Source organism: Uloborus diversus, chromosome 1 (assembly GCF_026930045.1).
Source record: "Uloborus diversus isolate 005 chromosome 1, Udiv.v.3.1, whole genome shotgun sequence".
NCBI lineage: Eukaryota > Metazoa > Arthropoda > Arachnida > Araneae > Uloboridae > Uloborus > Uloborus diversus.
Window position 1 is genome coordinate 166,611,305 of NC_072731.1, and position 25,356 is coordinate 166,636,660.

At 33.0% G+C, this 25,356-nt stretch overlaps 2 protein-coding genes across 3 annotated transcripts in view; both read left to right on the forward strand.

Moving 5' to 3' along the window:
• LOC129222793 (programmed cell death protein 7-like) overlaps positions 1-16,972 on the forward strand; it is a 34,671-nt gene extending 17,699 nt beyond the window's left edge. Inside the window, exons 3-9 of the mRNA XM_054857341.1 lie at positions 546-635; positions 1,932-2,063; positions 7,865-8,003; positions 9,300-9,536; positions 16,306-16,393; positions 16,564-16,654; positions 16,743-16,972. Coding sequence (XP_054713316.1) covers positions 546-635; positions 1,932-2,063; positions 7,865-8,003; positions 9,300-9,536; positions 16,306-16,393; positions 16,564-16,654; positions 16,743-16,760 — 795 coding nt within the window. The 3' untranslated portion in view covers positions 16,761-16,972. The remainder of the gene's footprint in view (positions 1-545; positions 636-1,931; positions 2,064-7,864; positions 8,004-9,299; positions 9,537-16,305; positions 16,394-16,563; positions 16,655-16,742) is intronic.
• A 2,798-nt stretch (positions 16,973-19,770) lies between these two features.
• The window catches only part of LOC129222803 (protein prenyltransferase alpha subunit repeat-containing protein 1-like), a 34,029-nt gene continuing 28,443 nt past the window's right edge, over positions 19,771-25,356 (forward strand). Inside the window, exon 1 of one of the 2 annotated variants that reach the window (XM_054857360.1) lies at positions 19,771-19,857. The gene's annotated coding sequence lies outside the window, so the exon portion shown is untranslated. Of the gene's footprint in view, positions 19,858-20,546; positions 20,617-25,356 lie in introns of those variants that run through there. The other variant, XM_054857352.1, reaches the window with a different exon arrangement.

Genomic DNA, 25,356 nt, shown 5'->3' on the forward strand with positions numbered 1-25,356 from the left:
GCCAATTGCACCTCATTTTGATGTCCTAATTTCAAACCTTGCTGGGGTCAGGCAAAATGTCCATTCAACCCAACATGTTAAACTGGCCTATTTTGGACTGTCAGTCTACAAAGTTTGTTCAGTTCAGAGTGTTTTATCCTTGAAATCCTTATGTCTTTGCTCATCAGTACATCAAGTAACATCTTAATTGTGCTTAAGGTGTCATAATAAGAAAATCTTTCAAATGAGGGTGTGAGAAGCAAAGGGATATAAATGGGTATTTTCATGTTTTGAGTGAAAGGCGTTTAAAGTTCTATTCCTAGGTAAGCTTTTATTGAGATGTTTTTCTAAATCATGCTGTATAGCAGCACCTACCAGGGATACTAGTACTATCTCTACAAAGGAATGGTTCACCTACCATTTGTACTGTTCATCTCCAAATTTTTAATTTTGTCTCTTACATCCCTCTGTTTCTCGCTGCCTCAAATTTTCTTTTGTATTTTTATTAAAGCAAGTTTTATAGCCCCAAAACTGCAATCTTATTTAAATTGTACTTTTTATTACAGAACCAACTAACAGAAGTATGTAATATGTTGTGTAATCCCCAGAATTTGACACACGTTCAGAGCAGATTACTGAATATAAAAAAGAAAAGGGTACGCAATGGATTTCATTATTAAATTCCATTATTTTTTCAATAATTGTTCTATTTTACTCTTTAATGAAAATTTGATCATTGCATCAAAATGTTTTTCCTTTTTATGTCAAAACTTGCTCAAATGCTGTTTAACTTTTAAATTTAATTTATATAATACTTTGTTACTAAGCTCTGTGGAATTAGATCCAATTTGGGTAGCTACGTTTCAGTTTTTCTGATAATTGTAATAATATTCAATCTAAGAAATAATATAAAAGCATTTAATCACTTCAGCAAAAGGAATAAATTTGGCAATTAAATAAGATGAAAATTCATCTTCAAAGGATGCTTCTTGCACATTAAATAACATAGAACGTAACCTGCTCCTTAGCAAAGTCATGATGTTGCTCATAAATTCTAGATGTGTGACCCTCCACCAACACAAGGAAAAGTAGCAAAAATCAATACCAACCTTTTTTATGTAAGGCAGCAAATGTAAAACCGTTTGTGTGTGGCAATTAAAGTCTGATACATTTATACCCGCCAATATAATGTAAGTATTCTCACTGCCAATTCAACCATGGCATACTCACATATAACAAAAACCAGTTTAAAAGCATTTGCAGGTATCTTTGATAAATCACCACATTGTTTTACCCATATATTTTTGTAATTAAACTGTTTTTAAAAAACATTATAGTAAAAAGCCAATTTGTTTTATTAATGAACTAGGAAACAATTTCAAGAGGAATTGTCCAAGTTTATTGAGGTTGTACTAAGTAAAAACCTCTTTCATTAAAAAGTCTGGCATTTGTTCTTCGAATAATTAACAGAAAAAGGGAAGTTTTATGTATTCCTGCTATTCTAGAAATACACAAAGTAGGATCAGTGGTGGATATGTGGTTTTACACCCTAATAAAATAATTGCTCCTAAAGATCAGTATCCTTCGGTAAAACACTTTAATTTATTCATTTCCAACTGTGTAAAATTTAATACATTTTCGTGGTTATCCTGCAACTTAAAAGTTCCCCATACATCATATATAATCATACCTCAACCTTTAAATTAAAATATGTGTCAAACCTTTCAATTAAAAAACTATTATCAAGTTAAAAATTTGAGAAAAAGAACTGGTTCTGTGCATAAGAAACTCTTTTTGTCTAAATTTCTTTCTTAAATGAATTATTTTTCTTTTCAAATAATATTATAATTTTTGCTCTGTTATGGTCTGATGTTATGTATTTTACTTCTTGTGTTAAAAAATTATTACATCTTGTCTTTGCTTTCATTTGTCATCATCTGACTTTTTTCTAGGAATACAAAAAGAGAAGAAAATTGGCTATTTTGTCTATGAAACAAGACAAAGAAAAATGCAGAAAAGAATTGAACCAAGAAATTGATAAATGGTTAGATAACATAAAAGAAAAAAATCTAGATATTAAGAGGGTATGTAGTACACATCCTAATGCTTTGGAAGGAAAAGAATTAACATTGATTATTGTTTTTAAATTTTTTGCCTTTGCTCAAAACAATCCAGAATCTTTTAATATTGTTTGTTCTCTATCTTTAATACACTTCCTACTCGCTTAGACCCCTTGAGAAAACTTCTGACATCTTCCAAAAAATAAATCCAAAATCTCATCATGGCAAACCCTTTGGGAAATTTTAATATAAGAAGTACTCACTAGTCACTTTCAAATCCTCTCTTTTGCAGTTACTTTCATAAAGTACAATGTCAGTTAATAACTGGGCCATCATTATGCACCCATTCTGGTTATCATTAGATATGCACCTAATACCAACATTGCAAATACCAAGTATTCGGCCGAATACCAAATATTTGGTTTAAAAAATTTAACTCTTATATTTGAATTTTACACCAATTCAAAATATAAAGTTCTGATCTATTTTGTGAAATGTATAGTGCATTTCCATTTAACATCGTGAATTAAGCTACATTAAATATGAATATTGTTCTAAAATAAATAAAAAAATTAAATAAATCATTCCAAATTTTTTTTAAAAAGTGAATGGCTAATTTGGTTTATGTTTAACTGCAATTTTACATAAAAAAATAATTTCTTTCCTGATATATTTGGTGATAATTAATCATGGTATCATGTTATGTAATAAGGATTCATAAAGTATCTTACATTTTCCTTACATACAAATGCAAAACCAAGTTGCTTAAAATATTACAAATTTCAATTTATTCAAATAATTTTCTGCTATCTTAGTCTCTTCAGTAACTGATAAATAATTTTCTAATTAAAATTGAGGAATGAAATTCAAACATTGCCAGATATTTTCAACAAGACAACAAGGGCTGTAACATGATGTTCTCGGATATTTTTTGAATTTAACATATGTTGAAATTCATAAAAAATTGAGAGATTCTTTTTTTTTTTTTTTTTTTTGCCCAAAAAAATTCCTGGTCCGAGATACAGGCCGCTAAAGATGGCAGTCCTGTCATGATTTCTCACTTGGGATTTTGGTCAAAATCTTTAAAGTACATTATCTCAGAAATGGTAGAACATATTTTGTTGCGGTTTATTTTATTTAAAAGAATATTTTTTCTTGTTTAAAAACATATGTAGCATTTTGAAATATGTGCGTTAGTTTTTTTTTCTAGTCTTTTTTTTTTTTTAATTTTTAAATAATGTTTTTGATTTTTCTCAAAAATGTCAGTTTCAAAACTTTTTAATTTTTTTACAGTTTATTAGTACCACAGAGCCCTACATTCCCTGAAAAGGAGAGCTTCTACTTTTTCGTTTAACAGATTTTAGAGACATTAGAAAAAAAAGGAGGGTTTTTAAGGAACTCTTTACGTAATTGCAGACCTGAAAATTCAAACAAATTTTTCCCAACAGGTGGCCAGAAAATACTTTTAATTAAGTTATATAGCGAAATTTTCATTTTAAGTCTCTACTTTATACAGGCGTTTTATTTTTTATGAAAACAAAAACGCAGTGTCCAGCCGATTCGCTACATTTCCCCATGCAGCTTTTCAGCGCAGCACCGAAAGAATCACTAAGCGCAATGCCATTTATTTCTCACTAAATTCAATATCCTGAATAAAATGGAGACTCAAAATGAAAGTTATTGTTGTCTTAGTGAATGCTGTAGACATCTGATATCATTTAGTCAATGTTTGGCAGAGTGATTGGTTGGAAATTCATAGATGAACGAAGCACTTTTTAAAACAATAACATTTATTTTCTAACTAAAAACATTAAAAGCAACTTAAAATAAATATAGATGAAAAGACCACGGTTTACTTTAATATGGCTGCATACCTCATCACAAACAACACCAAGCCTAAATCTAATATGGCCGAGTCAACATCTTCCCTTGCGACTAGCACATGCTTAACGTTTGTGAAAAATGGCTAAGCAGCCTAACCAGTAAAATCTCAAAAATAAATTAACATATTGATGCATGATGGGACATGAAAGTTGTCAGATACTCCTCATATGCATGCAGAACACTGCAACCAATCATGGCTAAGCACGTGTACGAATCTGAATAATTGTCTAATACAGGTGTCGCCCTCTAGCGAGCGAAAAGCGTGGGATTGCCGACTATGTCATGTGACGCAACAGAGCGGCATTTTAATTGAACGTTAAATAAATGGTAAGTCAAGAGGAGTGATAGTAGCTGAATTTTTTTTTTTTTTTTTGATTTAAAATAGCTTTATAATTACAACAATAAGAAAGATAAATCGTAATAGACTGTCTTCTGCATATTTCGCGTGATTTTAATTGTCGGAAAATAACTTGGAAATCACGATGATTTAAGCTTTTTAACTGTTGCCATCTTATGTTTGTTAACAAATAAATGTATGTAATTATTTTAAGCAAGGCTTTTAAAATAATTTTCAATTTTCATTCTTTGCTTTGCTTTTGAGATAAATCGGGAATTGGGATGGTCGTCAAGTTTTGGTGTGTGTAATTTTGTTTTTGTTGGGAATATTGTTTCCTTGTCAAGCATGGGGAGTGATCAGAATTATAAGAAAGATATAGAAGAAAGTTTCATGATGGCCATAACATACTAGTTTCAGCTGTCTTCTAACGCTTCTCCATAACGAGGTATATAAACATTGTGTACTATTATGAATAGAACAATGCCCAAAAATAACATTTTTAGAGCTGTGACCATGTTATGAAATGTGAAAGATCATGTTTAGAACATTTTCAACTCAAAATAGTTTCTTGGCTGACAGTTTATCTGGCCACTACTAGTACCAAAAAAGTTGGGTAATTCAAAAGCAGCCACTGAGTGGTCAGTACTGAATCAGGGAGGTTTTTCATAAATCAACTCTTATTTTCCTTTCAATAGGTTGTAATTTTTTTACATAATAACCTGCCTCATTTCTGATAGGTCATTGTGTGATCTAGTAGTGGCCACCCGGTGGCTCTTCTAAACAACAATATGACCACTATTAACTCATGTACAATGGCCACTGATGGATCAAATTTGAGGTTTGTGAAAAAAATTGAACAAATGGACATTCTGGCATTTTTAAAAAATGGGACGATTAAGGAAGAGTAGGGCTATAATATGCTCATTGAGTTTTAAATGTGGTAATTAATATTGTAAGCTCACAGTTTAAAAAAGCCACAAAATATGCTTCACTGTGGCGACTACTTGTGTGTTTACCTCTTGTATGGACAGGCCCGGATTACCCATCGGGCCATCTTACGCCCTGGCCTAGAGGTGCATATTACGGAGGAAAAAAAATGTTAAAAACTTGTTGGTGAAAAAAGAAAAAACAATAAAGAAAAAAAACAGGAATTTGGCGCACTAGTATATATAGAGGAGAAAAATTCAGCTAGCAACCTGCCTGCTGAGCAGGTAAAAAAATGGAAGGGAGAGGGCAATATGCTTGATCGTGGTAATCCCTTTTCTAATCAAAGCATATAATTTATCATTTCTTAGAGTTAAGCAATAATTTCTTGAAAATACAGGTTTTCTTAAGGTAAAAACTTATTAGAAGCAAGTCACACACACACAGTAAAATTACTAAAACCCATGACATATAAAATTATCATTTATAAAACTTGTTTATGGAACGATTTTTCTCTTGGAAGTCTTTAAATGATGCCAATAAGTAATTGTTTTGCAATTAATAATCTGTTGATTCATATTTATTTATGATTGCCAGTAGTAAGGGGTGCCCAAAATTCAAACTTTTGGGAAGAGGGAAATTATTAATTTACCGAATAAAACTTCAAAGTTTACCGAATAACAAAATACAAGCATTGTACTACTTGAAGTTTTCTAAAATATCTGTGACTAACAATAGCTTAGTAGTTACTAAAATTATGTTTACAATAAATAAAATAAATAATCAGAAAAAAACGAATATTAAATTAAAGTATTTAAAAATTTATTTGCTAGACATTACCAGATGTTCCAGACATTTACCGCCTAAGTTTTAGGGTAGATTTGTAAAATTTCCGAATTTGTGAAACATGTAACATTTACGAACTTCTTAAAAAATTTTACCTTTGAAAGTTCTGTGATTTCTGTATTTTATCGGTGTCCAAAAGATCGGTAATTAATTCTTCAGACCATTGGGATTGACGCATAATAGCATAAAAGATGGCCAAGATGCGTATGTTTAATCTAATCTGTAGAATTTGATAAATATGCATGTTCTTGAACTCAAAATCCATGACCAATAATTGTCAATTTCTATGATTTTTGAGCATTTTTTGCCGAAAATCATGATTTTCCTTGACCATTTTCGATCATAGCCGAAATCCATGACTTTCCAGGTGCGCGGACACCCTGCCTTTAGTAGTATTGAAAACTTACACTACCAGTTTCCTATATCCATTGATCTGACTTGGTAAGTTGTAGGAAACAAAATGTCCTAGAATTACACTGAATGGTGTACTTACCTTATTATTTTATTATGAATGATTTTAAAGTGATAGTGAGTGTTCAGTTTATACTTACCAAAGTTTATATATATAATATTTATAGAAGTACATACATTTTCTTTTACTTTATTTTTATCGTTAGTGTACAAAAAGTACAAATACAAATTTTCTACTAAAAACATTTTATCCTAAAGTACTTGTGTACTTTGTTGAAAGAAATGCACAGTAAAAATGTGTTTAATATATTGGTACTTAATGTAACTATCCTATTGAATCAATTTTATTCATCAGTAATTTGAATTTAAAGTAAGTAATGTAAATTCTAGGGAAAGGATGTCAGATGGCCACTACTGACTCATGCATGTGGCCACCATTGAAAATTTCAGATTTTTCAGTGGCCACTAATGGATCAAATTTGAAGTTTTCGAAAAAATTAAAATTCTGGCATTTTTAGAAAATGGGCGAATTAAGGAATAGTTTGACTATAATACGCGCATTGAGTTTTAAAATTGGAATTAATATTGTAGACCCAAAGTTTAAAAAAGACAAAATATGCTTAACTGTGGCCACTACTAGTGCGTTTACCGTACCCTATAAAAAGATGCCTTCCCCTAAATATTTTTTTCCAACTACTACATCGCTGCTTACAACAATGATACACCTCCTCCTGATTCTGCTTAATATTCGGTGAAGTGTAAGTATTCCCCAAACGCATAACCCCACCCAACCATGTTCATGATGATTTTTATACTTGTTCATCATTCCTATTCGAATTTTATCCTCTATATTGATAATTCGGGGAAGGGGGAGCAATACATATCATCCAACAAAACAGAATAATATGATAGTTATTTTGTCATATGTTGTAAAAAATGAATTATTTGAATGTTTTTATTTATAAGTTGGTACTTTTTTTAAACAAAATACGTTTTTATTCTGCCTTTTAATGAAAATTTCAATTCATTGCCAAGGTTTGAAATCCTAATTGTAGTGCTGCTGCTTTAAACTACTTTTTTTTTTGTCCAAAAATAGCTTGATCTGTATAAGGCTCACAATATTAGTATCAAAACCAGCTCAATCCACTTTTTGAAATTTTACGGCAGAGACCAAAAACATTCCTCATTTTTAGCTGTTTCGCAAATAGAACCAGATTTTGGCAGCATTTTTCTTCCTAATTGAAAGGATATGCACCAAATGTCTTTGTAGCATGATAATGCCACCAAGAAGTATCAAATTCTGAAATACTGACTTTCATAGTAAATGTTGGATATGTTCTTTCTGCTCTTGATTCAATTAATATTTTTATTACTTTTTTGTAGGTGTTTTATATCTGGATTTCTTTTCTTTCTTTTAATATAGAAAACGGAAATGAAAAAAGAAGCTGATAACATTTTATCTGAAGTTAGGAGAAAAATTCATGAAGCAAAACGTACTATTGAAAAATTAAAAACGTTTGAAAAACTAAGAAATGCTAGGCAAGCGAATGCAATGAAAAAAAGTAAGTATATGCAGTTGTGTTTTTAATCTGGCAAATCCCTAAAATTTAGTTTGATTTAACTGCAAAGTAAAAATGCTCTTCATCATAATGGTTTTTTACAAAAATTTGCCTGAAAAAAAAAGTGTGACCAATAAAAATTGCTATTTAACCTCTAAATGTTGCAGGTAAAGTTGTTTATTGCAGATGTGCAATAAACAACTAGATGTGCAATAAACGTCAGTAGAGTGATGATGTTTTTAATAAATAAGGAAAGTGACATGTGATGTCTTCATCATGTATTTTTAAAAATTTTTTTAATACTTTAAATTTTGTGCAGCTATTTGACTTTAGCTTTGCCAATAGGCTGCTAAATTTGACTAGCAGTTAGTTTTCTTTTGTTTTTTCTTGATTGTATGTATGCGGTCCCCCTGAAAAAGTTCTTTGTGTTTATGAAGAGGAAGAAAATAATATAGTTTGAATGATTTTGCAATATTTACTGTATGACATAATTTCCCTCATTGCCTATATCTTCTTGCTAGTGTGATAGAAATTAGTAAATCCTATTTTTGAAAAATGACATGTCTTTGGTGGGGATTCCCATCCCAACCAAGGACTATGGTGCACCCCCCTCAAATGCTATGGAGCAATGCTGAAGTTGCTTCTCTATCTAAACTGTTGCCTCACTAAACTAGGGTGATGGTTCTAGCACATTTGGATGGTTGGCACTCTGATGTAAAGTAAAAAAATTAATTCCAAATGTTTATGCCTGAAAATTCAAATTTTCAAACAGAGTAGCTGGGGATGAAAAGCATTCATCTGCAATACACAAATAATAACTTTTTCTGTTCTTTGCAAAGAACAGTTTTAGCTAGTTTTATCATAGAAAAAAAAAATTCATCTCATTAGAGTACTGCATAAATTTTACTATTAAGACCTTCCTTAAAAAGTATTTCCCCCCTATTAACATGTAACTCTGAGAATGTTGAATCACTGTATGACTAAAGTTGTTTTTGCATGAAGAAATAATACCCATATAGAGGCCCATTTGCTGCTATCCATTTTCGTTTGATGTGTAACTTGCCATTATTAAAGCTCAATTTTTTTAAGCTTAATTTTTTCATAAGAGCATAATTTTTATTTTTTGATTTAAAATTTCAAAAATTAAAACTAACTCTAATATTTCAGAAAGGGCATAACTCCAATAGATTCCCATAGGACTTGCGCCCTTTCTGAAATAATCGGTTCAACTTTCTTCAAAGGTTGACAAATATGTTTATATTTTATTTATTTTGATTCAATCGTTTATATTTTTTTCAGGCCTCTTTATACAACCAGAGCATAGTAAGAATTTTGAAGAAAAACTGTCAGTTTTGAAAAAAGTTATGTTGAAACAATTGGCTGATTATGAAGCTGAAGAAAGGGCTTTAAAAGTTATGTTGGAAACTGAACAAGAAGAGCAATTGGAACAGGAAGCTTTATGGAGAATTAGAAAAATGAAAACAATATTGCAAAGAAAAAAGAAAAATATATCGGAATGCTTATTTGGTGATACAGGTATGTTGTATTTTCCTATGAGACCTCTTTTAAATGAATCAATATTTATATTAATGGAAGTTTAATTGGGTGGTTGTGTTTGTAAGTTCCTGATACAAATTCAGTTAATATCAGATTTTTGCCAAATCTGACACAGACGTTTGATGCTTAGGAATTCACAAGGAGTAGTCTTCATCCGACTGTAAATCCGACTGTAAAGGGTTTTTCTTTATAAATTCCATCATTTCTTCATCCAGGTTTCACACAGAGTTTCTTTGATGCTCACAAATTTCCATAAGGGGGGGGGGGGCGAAAATTCCCCACAGGGGTTTTTCTTATGCAGATCTATTTTTACCTCAGATCTTTGCCAAACTACTTGGCACAGAGGTCCTTTGATGCTCCCCCCCCCCCTCGGGAAGATTGCGCTAGGAAATCTATGATACGGAAGGTTTACGCCTGATAATCAGAAATCAATGCCTGAAATTTGAAAATTTTAAATGGAAGTTCCTGAAATCGCAACATCATTAGAAGAAGAAAAAGTCATGGCTGTTTATCAAGCACTTAAAAAACAGGGCTTAACCGATGAAATTCGAGCAGTTTGGCCAGATACAACAGCAAGAAACATAGATGACTAAGACCTTTCAACTTGGAAATTTGACTCTGGTTATGCAAGCGGAATTGGAAAACCTGACAAAATAATTGTTGTGATTGATACTACAGAAAGGGGTGTAAAATTAATTCAGGAATACAATAATCTTCTCACAAAAGATGAAAGTGAGAAAAAATTTGTTTTACACATTGTTCTTAACGACCATGAAAATTGTCTTACTGTTACTAAATCCTCACTTACAAAAAAAATAATGTTCAACATTCGCTTGTTTACACTTTGTTTTGATTCTACAGAAATTATTTGAAGTAATAATATGTATTTATTCTCTAGAAGTTCTTGTGTTATTGAAGAAAAATGTAACCTTGTAAAAAATTTTACTAAATTTCTGGAAATTGGTTGAACTTTAAGTCATTTGAGGCACCCCTAAAAACTGTCCAAATGAAGAGAAAATTTGTGCAGCCTGTTTTTTTTCATTGGAAAAAGATAAGAGGGTGGGAGCAATGAAATTTTAACTTTTAAAAAATGCCCTATAGCTAAGAGCCACCCTAATATATATATTAAAATTGGAAATTAAAAAAAAAAAAAACATTGAAAATAGTACAATATTCATACATTATTTCTTCAGACAAACAAATTTTTTGAATTCATTTTAAAAATTTTATAATCAAAACTAATTCCTTCAGCTGTTTCTCTTGAAAATTTCAAATATAAAATTAATAATTCTCTTGAAATAATCACTGCCATGAGAAAAAAAAAGTAAAAACTTAGGGTTTCTTTCTTAGGTGTTTAATAGCATTTGTTTTAAATTTAAGTTTCCAAAGTCATTCACATTCGACTTATTTTTGTGTTTCTTTCATACCGTGCGTCACGCGCAGTAGCAGTGTTTTGCTGTAATTATGCAGCGATCTTTTAGCATCTGCTTTTGGTTCTCGATATTTCTCTTCATTTCTTCGATAGCACACAAAGCAAAGTATATTGAGCAAAAATACAGAGAAATTTTTGGAATGAATGTTTTTATTTGATTGCATAGATTGGCATGTCATACAATGCTTAATAATGTAAAATGTAGTATTCACAGATATGTGCTTAAAAGACTTTGTTTGGGGAAAATGATTGCAGTGCGGACTTTTCCCCAGAAAAAATATGCTTGTTGAAAGCAAATTTGTAGTGCAAAAAAAAGGTGAAACAAAAATTGCAGATACAAAAAATGTTTTATTACTCTCTTTCAGTTATGACCTATTACATTTGTTATTCAAAAAAATAGAAATATTTTTTTTTAATAAGCTTATACTTTTACATGAAAAGTGTATGGGGGGGGGGGGAACCTCGAGCCCCCCCCCCTAGAAATTAGAACTTACTTGCTTTTAGTACTTTTTTCTTTCTAAAAATGTAAAAACATTTCTTCTCCAGTCATTAATGAATGAGATATTAAAAATTTCAAATTTTAATGACCCTAATCTGTCCTGAAATCGGTTTCCATGGGGAAAATACCTAGCTAAATCATGGGGAAAATGTCTGACCCCCCCCCCCTACAACTTTGCATATGGGCGCCCTTATAAAAAGCTATATATAATAACATTTTCCATGATTTTTAGAGTATCATAATCTTTAAATTTGTTGTTAACATTACCAATAGAAAATAGGTGATTTACTTTTTGTTCCGAGTATAAGGTCTGGTAGGATAAAGTGGTCATAAAATACAGATTTTTCAACTTAAGTGAATAATAAATACAGGAATTTCTTTTAAAACTTCAAATTTTTTGTCGTTATTTTACATTGCACTAATAAAGAACATGCTGCACTGGACATTTGGAAGAAAAAAACTGATTTAAATAGCATAATGGCATTTTTTTTTTCAAGTGTGTTAATTTCCTGGGTTGGGATAAAGTGATCATAGTTTAAAGTTAAAACACTTGATCAAAAATCATCATAAATAACCGTTATTTTTTAATGTTCAACACACCTAGTTCTTTTGAAGAAATTAACTTTATTAAAATACATTTTTGATGGTCAGCTACAGTGGAAAGTTGGCTTACTAAGAATTTTAATCATATTTCACTCCTGGTTTTTATCAATATCATCAGGAAAGGTTTGATAATTTGCAATGTTTTATTTCTTTAGGAATATATATGAAAGATAGCTTCTGAATAATGTCTAAACTAGCTAAAGTACATAATAAGAAAATATTACACTCAAATAGAGTTTCGAAAAAATATTACTTAATTAAAAAACAAAAAGGAAAAAATGATCAAGCTTTATCTATTTATTCAATGAATGCAAAATACTTGTACTTCTAAGTTTTTATTTATTCGTGATATTTAACAGATGATTTTTTTTTTTTTTGGAAAGGGGAAAGGGGGGGGGGCACAAGTTATTCTATTAGAATAAATTGAAAGCTGTGGTTGCAGGAAAAATTCCATGATTTATTATTATTATTTTTTTTAAAATATTATATATTTTCCAAATATTATAGGACTACAATCTAGCTTTAATTCAATCAATATGCTGTATCAAATTCAAACTCAGTTATATTTAAAAAACAGTAAATGATTAGTGAACTTGATATTTAACTAATATCTGCCTTATAAATGAAGATTAAATGATATTAGATGACAGATATATGTTAAGCTTAACCTATGTCCACTTTCCTCTATCTTACTTAAGTTGTTCTAAAATAGTATATAAAATGAATCCAGCTTAGCTGTTTATGCAGACGCATTCTAGGGACATCCAAAAAGCTGCCTACACAATAGGGTGGGTCACCGTCCTAAGGTAAAAAAAAAGTTTCTGATTTCCATCAGGCAGGGCAAGAAAAAGGTGTCAAATGACGTTTTAAGGTTATATATAACATTTCATTCGATTAGAAGATCTTTTTTTGCTTCCGGATTGAGTTTGAGAAACCCGTATTTAAGGAAAATAATCTATTTTTATTAAAAACCTGAAAAACAAAATTATAAATATATATAACAACTTAAAGTTGTCCACGTTTTTATCATTTATTTACAAAAACGTTTATGATAATCATTAATTCACAAAATAGAAATATATTCATCTTTAAATAGCTTGGAAAGTTCTTACTATCAAGTTTTGGCATAATTTTCCGTGACTTCAATTTATTTTTTTTATAGGGCTTCTCTTTCAGATTCTTTGCACAATGTAGTTGAAACTTCTGTCAGTTTTAACACTGCCCTTTCATGGGGGGCCCCTCCCCCCAAGGACGATGGGGCAACCCCTTCAAAAGTTGGGGAATACCCCCAGAACAAGACCCCCCACCCAAAAAAAAAGTTTAAAACCCTGTCAGATCAATCGCTTCAAAAATTTCAATGCCGCAGTATGCGCCGTGACCCCCCCCCCCCCGGGTGGACACCCTTGCCTTTCAACAGCCTGTATGTGGCATGGCAAAGATTTCTTTTCAGCCTGATACAAACAGTTGAATAACTTCATCAGAGGTTGATTTCAGTATTGTTGGATCAAGCACATTTTTCCAATCAATGAAATCAATGTATGATTCTGCATCAAACTTAACAACAATAATTTGAAAACATTGGAGTTTATTTTACTGAATACTACAAGCTCTGAAAATCCAACAGGCTGCTAATTCATGGATGTACTGTTCAAAGTCTCTCAGCATTGCAATAAACTAATTTTTAGGATGTGCAAAAACTTTGGATTACGGAATCTATTTTGCCCTTGAACGCAGTGGATAAATATCTAGTTGCTGCGCTGAGTTTGTACAAGTGCTGAGCCCCATCACCACATAAAGGGTTACTTTTGACCGCAAACCAGACTTGAGCACAAACTTTGACAAAATATATTGCAAGAATTATTGAATTTTTTAGAAGGCAATTCTACTGAAACATACAAACATAGAATTTGATTAGCACGAGATAGCCATCGAGCATGATACGTCTCTTGCCGGAGCAGATTTTTGTGCTATTTTGCGCTTCCGACGAAGTATGTTTTTCTCAATTTCTGAAGTGATGGAGTAAAGAACTGCTGAAGCAATAGCTGCTCCAGCCCTGTCTGATACTTTGTATCTATCACATGGTCCATGAAAGTAAATTAAAGTCTTCCATATTGCTTGAAGTAGTAAATTTATCGATATAAGCATTTGAAGTTTGAAGCTTGCAAAGATCCCTTGAACTCATCTTCACTGTTCATATCCAATAGAATAGATGCAATGAAGTAATGATACTAAAACTGTCTTCACTTTCTTCTGGAGGGTGAAGCTGCGATTTCTCTCACTCATGGTTTTTTTATTTTTACTTATTTTTTTCCTGACAAATGTAGTTGTTAATATCTTTGCATTTGCAAGATGAAATGTCAAATAACAGTTTACTAGCTTGGTAAAAGGGTTCTAATTATTTTCTAGGCATTTTCCGATAGGATTTCAAAAGTTTGTTGCATTTCAATAGATAGATTTTTAGCAGCTCTTACTCATTTATGTTGCACAATAGGCAGGAAACGTTTGACCAAATTCACACATTTCAGCCAAATCTAACACCTAAAATGCCAGGTATGAATTTAAGCCATGTGCAAATTGAAAGTTTGATCACTTGTTTTTGTAAGTAAAGTAATATTTTTTATTATTGCAATCTTACATGGAACGTATCCTATTTGTGTAAGGAAATCCAAACTTCAAACTCAACCCTGGAGACAAAAAGACTTATTAGAATGGAATAAAATTTCACACATGTGAGTTTAAGACAATTTAACACCTTTTTAATCCTCTGCCCCTTAACATTTCAAAAAAAAAGTGATAATGACTCACCCTACTGCACAACCAATCTGCTAAAAATTTTAATACACAAAATTTTACAAAGAAGTTAAAAGAGGTGTTCAGATTTTAAAATGTTTCATTTGCACACAAAACAAATTTTTTCACCTAACAAAATACTGCCAGTTTTAAAATTTTGAATTCAGAATCCAGTTCCTAATTGTTAAAATCTAAAATGAAAAAAATTACCCTCATTCATTCATTTATGTTGAATATATAGCTCTTGATTCATGACCACTTTCCCCCATCAGATCCTATACATGTTTAACTAGTATGTTGTGGCCATCATGAAACTTTCTTCTATATCTTATGAATTCTGATCCCTCCCCTATGCTTGACAAGAAAGCAATATTCCCATTAAAAATGAAATTACGCACATAAAATTTTGACGTCTGTCCCAATTCAAAGTGATTTTAAAAGCCTTGTTTGAATTAATTACAACTATTTTATTTGATAACAAACATAAGATGGCAACAGTTAAAAGATTTTAAATCAGTGGAGATAATATTTCTAATCATTTCCAAATGATTAAAATCATGCGAAATACGCAGACGACAATCTATTACAAATTATCTTTCATATTGTTGCATTAATAAAGTTTTTTATCCCCCCCCCAAAAAAAAAAATAAAAAATCAGCCTCCCTTAGAGCGATTGGTGCTAAAATTGAACCAATGCCTGTTTACACATAGGTTCACATTTATTCCGAATTTCATCCTAAACGAAGTATTACTTCTTGAGATATAGCACTCGCAATGAAAACGAGAGAACATTTGATGTACCACCCTCTTTTCAGCTATTGACGTGAAAAAAGAATTAGCTCTTGTACCCTTTAAGGGCTACTTGTAGATAAATTTTTGATTGATTCCGATCATTATTTCTTGAGAAATGGCAGTCACAAGTGACGACAAAAAACGTTTTATAGCTCATCTCCCGTTTGAGCTATTGACACCAAAATTGAATCAGCGCCAGTACATCATGCTCCATTGCTCCACCCCCCTGAAAAAATTCACACCAAAAACCAATGGGCACAAGTTCTCATAGGGGCACATACGTGTACCAAATTTTGTTCGAATTCATGTGGTAGTTTTTGCTGTTGAGCCGCCACAAAAAACTGGTCACAAACATACACACAGACAATCATTTTCCAAAAATGGTCGAAATGGACTCAGCACACCTCAAAATGTTCGAATCCATCAAAATTCGAAGTTCGAAAATTTGCACGAAACCAATACTTTCTTCTATATTAGATGTAGAAGAAAGTAAAAATGGCTACGAAAGTGAAAAAGTGGCTAAAATTTTTTGGTGGCCACTGATGTTGGTGTTTAATATTATCGAATTGTATTTTATAATTGTGTTTTCCTATAGTTTTCATTTCCTCAATGCATTCTATCCCTCTCCCTAGATGAACCTAGTCCTGAAGATCCAATTTACTTATTTTATGCTCATCATACTTCAGCCAATAATAGTATTTCAAGTCTTGTACAAATCAGGTAATGAATTTTATGTCAAATTATATTGCATTTTCTTTGCTGTCCATGTTGTTTTTCACAAAATCAGTTATTTAAAGTTTATTACTTGATTCAAATTATTTATTAAGTTAAGTATATAACGATACTTTTTGTGCATTATAATACTTTTTTTTTAAATTTATTGTTTTAAGGCATCAATGGGATGTATATTTAGCCAATGATGGAGAATCGATCCCACAACAGTGGATTGTGCCTGTAACTCCAAGTAATGCAATGTGGGAGGTAATTATTTTTTAAATTTTTTTTCACTGAAATTTTTTTTCATATCTGGGCACACTCTTTTTTATAATGACTTTTCTTTTCTTTGCAGAAGTTCTGCAGTAGCTGATAAAGTGGCAGCGATTAAGTTTCAAACATTTACTCATTTTCAAAATAAAAAAAATCTTTATGTTTTTGAATATGTTACAGGCTTTCATGTATATACTTTCATTATCAGAATATATTTTTTATATAAATATATGTTTTACAGTATTTATCATTGTTTAAAAAAAATGATTACCAGCAAAATTGTATTGTATTGCATAAAATAAAGAACTGCTTTATGTCAGTTTTATCATTTTTAAGTTTACATAACAAACACTAAAAAAAAGCTTATAATGTTCTGTGTAAATATAAAATTCATATAGTTTGCCGTTGTGCAGTTAGAAAAGTAACAGATTGTATGAAATCGTGGGTGCAAGACCTTCTGTCTCAGGACAGATTTCTGTCTTGAGGAAAATTCCAAGACGCAGGACAGGATGGAAAGAAATTCTGTGACTTCCCTGCAGTTTTTACTTCAAAAATAAGAAAAATGTGGTGGTTGAAAATATGCCTTAATCATTATACCATTCTATAACCACGAATTTACATCGACATTCTCTCGATTTTCTGGGCTTGTTTTGTTTGCCACGTGCTTTTGGAGGTGTGGCTTTTAGACTCGTGCCGTTGAACTTTTTATAGGTAACTCCTATTACTACCAACTCAATGCATTGTAGACTAGAGCAGGCCCATGCTGGCACGGCGTGACGAATCCCGGTGCGCTCTCCTCTTACAGCGCCCCTTTCTTCATCCTTTTCATTTTGACTGTAAGTGTTTTTTTTTTTTTTTCAGAAATCGCCGCAACTATGTTTTTTGAAACCACAATGAATGAAAAAAATCCAATTTAATAAAAGTATAAATGTGTCAAGAAAAAACTGAACACAGAAGTGAACAATTCAGAGCTGGATCTAGGGAGAGCAAGCTGGAGCTCTTGTCCCCACAGGGCCAGGTAGTAGATTAGTTGCCCCAGGTAGTAGATTAGTTGCCCCAGGCGATGTTGACAAGTGCCAGCCTATGAGCATACGCTCACCGCTACATTTTGAGCTGCAAAAAAAAAAACTAAGGAACAAACTTCATTTTTTTTCTCCTCCTTTTTTCTTTGTTTCCTTACATTTTGACATCCTGAAATTTGCCGCCCTAAGCGGTGGCACAAGTTACCTATCCCAAAAGTTAGGCCTACCCCAGCCCCCGGAACTTCTGGGGGCGGCAAATTCATCCTATTTGTTTCGCTGAACCCTTTCTGTGTTTTCATTGAAACTTGATATAAAGACTTGAAGAAAGGTGGATATAGATGAGGCTCTGGATCAGTTAGGCACAAAAGGGTACAAAAACTGAATGGTCTTCCCTTGACTTCACCAAGCATTACCTAAAAATGCATTTTCATATCTCTGATTTTGAAAAGTGTCCGATGGGGAGTACCCACCTCGTAACATAACGTCTCAACATGTAGCCTGAAATTGAGTTTTTAAACAAATTTGTCAGAAAGGATTGTGTAGCAGAGCCTGAAATTGCATCATTAATATTCCAATTTGAAAACTTTCCGAGGGAGATCTCCAAATCCTCTTCCTCCTTACATTTCTAAAATTAGCCTAAAATTGGATTTTCTAAACTTCAATTCTGAAAAAACTGCGCCTCCCCCCCCACCCCATTCCTTTCCCTAAGGTCAACAGAGAAAACTGAAAATTTTTAAAAGCATAAGAGAAAAGAAGAATTTAAAATTTTCAGAGGGAGAGACATTTGCCCCCCCCCCCCTCTCTTTGGATCCCCGCCTGCACACACACACAAAAGCTTGACAACTTCACTAAAACTAGGTTCATATTGATACCTTAAGCTTAAAATTCGAAGTTCAAATTCCAAAACTGGCATAGTAAAATTCAGCAACTTTTATGATGTAGAATTTTTGTTATGCGCACATGCGGGGGGGGAGGGGGGAATCAAAATATTTTCCGTCTTGAAAACATCACCAAACTTGCACCCATGATATGTTTTGAAAGGAGTGTAAAAACTTAACTTATAAATTGTCTCTTCAAAAAAAAAAAAAAATACATATTGTTTCTTCCCAGCAATTGGGGCAACGATATAGAACCGTTACTCCTGAATACTCAGGGCCGATATTCGTGAACGTAACGGAAGCGACAAGTTTTTACGTAGTTCTACGTCGGTGAAAATATAGTTCTATTTGGTTTTTGAAATTTTCTATGTCGGTCGGTATAAAAACCGTTATTTTTGAATATTCGGGACCGTTATTCCTCAGGGCCGATATTCGTGAACGTAACGGAAATGGCAAGTTTTTAAGTAGTTCGACGTCGGGGAAAATATAGTTCTTTGTTGTGTATGAAAGTTTTTCTACGTTGATCGGTTTTTGTGCTACTATGGGGTATTCTTTGCTTGAAATTACTACTTTGATTCTCTGAACTTATCTCATCTTCGAAGGTGACTTGTTCTCCTCATGGTGTTAAGGGAGATTAACCTGTGTTGCCTTAGATGCTTGCGAGTTGAAAATTTGCAAAAGTATGCATATTATAGCAAGAGATCTAATAAGCTTGCCACTCCAACGAAACACAGTGCGTTTACCTGTCAGAGCGCCTCGCTATGAGCGCCATCTACTGGCGAAATTTCTTGCCACAGTCCCTAGTTTTCGAGTTAAAATAACAGGCTCCTCAAGCCGAAATGGGAAGATTGGGCGCCGAGCATTTTAGACGCCGCAGTGCTGCTCTTTGCGGAGCGCAATGCTGCTTATGCTCTGCTCAAGCGCCTCTGCTTGCGGTAGGCTTTAAGTTGATGTCAGAGGCTAGCATAGACTAATAATAAGAGTAGACCGAGCTATGGCAACCCTTTTGCTGCTCATAAACCAAACGATGTGACTGGTGGATATCCTAGCAACAGCGGGCGTTGATCGAAGCAGACGATCTCAACGCGAGCGAGAAATAAAATAAATAGAATTGATGGAATACGGAGGAATGAGCTTTTATGAAATCCTATTTGTAAATTTGTTATTCTAAGCTGTAAATATTTTGTTAATATAGTGAGTTTTTCGTTTAGATGGTACTGTGCATTTTCTTTAGTCAATTTTTCAATAACTCTCTAAGCAATTAAAGATGCAAACGCCCGAAAAGAATCGGCAAACGGTAAGATTCTTACATACAATTTCAATTTAAGATACCGATTAGTACATTTTTGCGTTAACGCAAAACGTTTACGCCATTCCGTTCACGCCAACGCTGACGTAAGATTTCCAAATGAAATAAAAGTTACTGAAAACTGTGATAAAAAACTAATGCCAAAATAATGCATAAAAGAAAAACAGTTCAATCTCTGCACCTGGAAAAAAAAATTATAATGAAAACACATTACGTCTTAAAATACATGTCGAGTGCCAAACTATAGATAATGTTGACATCTAGCAACCATGCTGCCAAAGTTTTCGCCAAGCCTTTCCACTAGTCACGTGATGTATCCATGAACCAATTTTTTTCATCAGCAAGTTTGAGAAAGCTCGGTCTACTCTTATTATTAGTCTATGGAGGCTAGTGTTCCTAAATGTTTTCAACTGATTACTTTATTCGAACACGGCCTACTACACTTACCAGCGCGAAGAAGAGCAGCTCTTCTGAAAATGATTTAAAAAAAAAAAAAAAAGAGTAGTTAAATACAGTGAAAATATCCTATTTGGTGACGTCATGCCCAACCACCAGCCAATCACGAATTTTATATCAGAAAGGATATGACGTTCCTCAGGAGTCTCGGCTGAATGTAACCGTTTGAAAAAATGTATACAATTGTGTCATTTATATTTGTCTTGGAGCTATGCTATTCTTGAAAACTCGGTATAATTTGAATGTGTCCGTGAAAATCAAGCTTCACTATTTTTTCTTTTTTTTTTTAAAGTGAGTTTTAGATTTGCGTTTCCTGCAATTTACGGAAAGTCAATTTAGCTCCTCTTTTGATGTTGTACTATCAAGTCACATTCTACAATTTTTTTCATCTTTTCTAATTTACTTCTATTGGTACTCTCGCCTTTTGTAATTTAAATCAAATTCAATTTTAATTTTTGGTGAAAAATAACTTAAAATTTAACTTTGAAAGTAGATGTTGCTGTACATTTATATTTTGTTGTCAGTAAAGAAAATTCTGATGTTTACGCTCACATAAAGTACTATCTCCAAAATAAATGAGCTAGTGTCAGATTGAAGGTAACTTTGTCATTTTTCTGGAACTCATGTAAAATTATGCACTTAAAATACAAATCTTTGATTAATATTAATCAACATCAATACTTTCAAAAAAAAAAGGGGACAATTTGGCTGTAAAATAGTTATTTCATAACCATCAGCATGCCAATAATATATCAATGCTACTATCAATATTTCAATGCTACTTTTTTGTATCCCTTTGACAATTCGTTTGAATTAAATTGTTGACTTTATAATTCAATTCATACAATTTTTTAGTAATCATGTGCCACCCCAGTAGATTTATTTAAATTTGCAAGCTTGAGCTGAGTTGTAGTACTTAGGCGGTGCTAATGGCACCACTTGGCTCAGTCACCACCGTTCAAACATTTGGGCTGTTTAGATCTCCTGTTAGGAGTCTCTTAAAATTCAGGATTCTTGCATACCATGAGACCTGTATCACTCATTAGCAGGAGTTCCCCAGGGAGAAAGGAGGGGGCTACCATGAAGTGTTCATGGTATCAATAAATGAAGGGTCTCCTGGGGGAATTATGGATCACTCTCTTTCTGGGTTAAATAATGGTCACCAAGTTTTTACTGTTAAAAAATGTTTTACAAAAAAACTGAATTATGCTAAGTCATCCTCATACATTCAATTTTCCTATATCAATTTCAAAAGCAATACAACAGTGAAGTAAATAATAGAAAAAAAAAATACACACTTAACTATAAAAACATCTTCAAAAAAGATTGTCTCGGAAAATCGTTATTATATTCAAGATTCGTGTAGCTCACCGTTTCCTACGCGGTCAGGGGTTCCCGAACCCCTTGGGGTTCACAAGAGGTTCAAAAGGGGTTTGCGAAAATAATATTGTAGTGGCGGAAATTTAATATGTTTGTTTGAGATTAAGTCATCGTTAAGTTCAAGCATTTTTTGTTCATCATTTATTCCTTGTTCTTTTGCACATTCGGTTCTTTTTGGCAATGCCGTATCCTCCGAAGGAGCCCGGTTTCGTACATTGCCCCATCACGTGCGCACTCACACACACACATATATATAAATATATTCATATATAGGCACACATACACGCATAAAAAGTTGTAAATTCACTTACTGAGCTGGATTTAGAACAGGGCACTGAGCTATTGCAGGTACGTTTTTCCCTTTTGCGGCCCGAACATTTTTGGCACAGTTTAATTTACAATTTTTCTCCCTATGTGTCTTTTTTATTCATACAGCTTTCTTGTTTTTATCTCGTTTTTTAATGCTTCTGCTGTTTTATTTTTTAATTTTTTTATTTGCCTTGTTGTTGGAAAGGATAACAGCAGAATGGTTCTTTAAGTGGATTGTAGAATATCTATATTTTCAGAGGGTCTGGGGGAAAATTTTTGAAAAATAGAGAAATCTGTATTTTGAGGCATTGAAGTACTTTTTAATCAATTTCAAAAACTTAAATAAGTTGCGAAGACTCTAGAACAGTTGAAATTATTTAAAGCACTTCATTTGCACTTTCCAGAAGTTGATTACACAGTCTTACAAAATTACTATATAGCTTTGTAAAACACACCTGTTTTAAGTTAAAAATGTAACGAAATATTTCTCAAAACAAACAACTTTTTCTTCAATGACAAGTAGTGCAGAAAATGAAATAGAGTAGAGTAACTGCTACATTTAACCCCCCATGCTTAAGATATTAACAGTTTACAGTAGAAATAAGATTAAAAAAGGCAATAACAAAAGAATTTCCAAAATACTGAATTCGGTTTTAAATAAATGGCAAGTCATGAAATCATGGATGCAAGACCTTCCGTCTCAGGACGGATTTCCGTCTTGACAAAATTTCCGAGACGGAGGTCGGGACGGAAAGAAATTCAATGACTTTCTTTTAATTTTTAATGAAAAAAGAAAAATTGAGTGTTTGAAAAATGTGCTTTAATATTACTGGACCGTTCCATAACCACGAATTTACATCGACATTCTCTCGGTTTTCCGCCATGTGCTTGTTTTGTTTGCAACGTGCTTTTGGAGGAGTGGCTTGTCGGCTCGCGCCGTTTGACTTTTTTTAGGTATAGCTTTGTTATTTCCAACTCACTGCATTGCAGACCGAGGAGTTACTCGCTATTCTCCCTGATTTTTCGAAGCAATCGGCTCTAATTGAAAATTTAGCCTTTTCTCATGCTATTTTCGATCATCCTTTCGTTTTTTTCATTTGTGGGGTTTTTTTTGCAAACTTTACATGCATAAATGAAAATTATGTACGCTCTTAAAATGTCTTAAGAGTTGAATCTGCATCACCGATTGAGAGTGATTGCTGACAAGATGAAATATTTTCGCCACAGCAAAGGGCGTCCACATACCAGGTAAAACAGAAACTGTCAAGGATTTTGAAGATTTTAATGAAAATGGGAATTTTGGAAATAATCGGGGGTGGGGGATTTCAAGCTGGTTGGAAACACCGATGGGCAACCCGTTCCTGCACTTTTCACAAAGACTTGAGGAATCACTAAATTCTTATGTCATTGAATCGAACACTCGCTAGAATGAAAATATGGGTGGGGGGGGGGGGAGAGAAAGGAAAGGAGAAAAATAACGGCAGCACGAGTTTGCGAAAAAACGCTGCTCTTGCAAAGAGGGTAATCTGTCCGCAAATTAACCCATGATACTGAGGCCTTAAAACGTTGATATCTTGGACAATCTAAAGGGGGGGGGGGATACTCAAGGTTTACAGTGAATATATCGAAAAATTAAATTGAAAATATTTTTTGAGCTAGGAGTGGTTTGATATTTCTCCACTGCAAACTCTTAAAAATTTAAAAGTCAAAAAGTTTTAGGCTGTCTCTAATGATGTAAAAGTGGGTTTTAAAAAAGAATCGAAGACTGGAGTCTTAAAAACACTAATTTAGGCAATCTTTGGTGAATTTATGAGAGATGGTTTTGGTGTTCTAACATGAACATGTTTTGTAGCTGATGTGTTAAAAACTATTTGAGGCTATACTTAAATGACTTAAGTTACAGGGCATTTGCGACCCTCTCCCGAAAAGTGTTTGTAATTGAGGTCTTAAATCTTTTAGGCTGTCTTTGGCAATGTCAAGAGGGAGGGAGGTGGCTCTATTTAGGCGAAATTCCGAAACTGTAGTCTTAAAAGCGCAACTTTGGACCGTCTTGGGGTTCGGGGTTCTCCTTTCCCAAAAAAATATTCAAAGCTGAAGTATTCAGAGCTCAGCTTTAGGTAATCTTTGGAAGACTTAAGAAGAGGGAATTCAAAGGCTTTCTCTCTACGTTTTAGAATTTAAATTCTTAAATCTTCGGTGATGAAATGGGGAAACCGCAAATTTAAGTAAAATTTAGTGAACTTAGAGGAAAGAGTTCGGGGGGGGGAGGGGGTCTCTTTTCCCGAAGTATTGAAATGCTATTTTGGCTATTTTTGAGTGAGTTAAGAGTTAGGGAATTCAGGGGTCTTTCTCGAAACATTTTCGAAATTGAAGTCTTAAAACTGGGTTGTCTTTGGCGATGTGTGGAAGGGAGTTACTCTCTCAATAAAAAAATAAATCTTAAACAAAAACTTACACTGCGTTTAGTAAATGCAATGAAAGGGGGAGGGGTATTCCGCACCCCCAGCCCGAAATATTTTAGTTTCTGAAATTTTTAAGAGCTTTGTTTTGGGCTATCTTTGGATGACTTAAGGGGGAAGGGTGTAGGAAGATTTTTTCAAAAAGTTTCCAAAATTGAAGTATTAAAATTTTTAGGCTGTCATAAGTCATGTTTATAGGTAAGAGGGGTACTATTCCTACAAAACAATTTAGAAACTGAAGCCTTAAAAATTTAAATTTAGGACATTTGTGGTGAATTCAGAGGAAGGGTTTCGGGAGTTCTCTTCCGAAAATTCTCTGATGCTGAAATATTTAAAACTCCACTTTAGACTATATTTGAGTGCCTTAAGAGGGATGTGATTCGGGAACACTCCTCAGGAGTCTCGGCTGAATGTAACCGTTTGAAAAAATGTATACAATTGTGTCATTTATATTTGTCTTGGAGCTATGCTATTCTTGAAAACTCGGTATAATTTGAATGTGTCCGTGAAAATCAAGCTTCACTATTTTTTCTTTTTTTTTTAAAAGTGAGTTTTAGATTTGCGTTTCCTGCAATTTACGGAAAGTCAATTTAGCTCCTCTTTTGATGTTGTACTATCAAGTCACATTCTACAATTTTAAGAGCTTTGTTTTGGGCTATCTTTGGATGACTTAAGGGGGAAGGGTGGTAGGAAGATTTTTTCAAAAAGTTTCCAAAATTGAAGTATTAAAATTTTTAGGCTGTCATAAGTCATGTTTATAGGTAAGAGGGGTACTATTCCTACAAAACAATTTAGAAACTGAAGCCTTAAAAATTTAAATTTAGGACATTTGTGGTGAATTCAGAGGAAGGGTTTCGGGAGTTCTCTTCCGAAAATTCTCTGA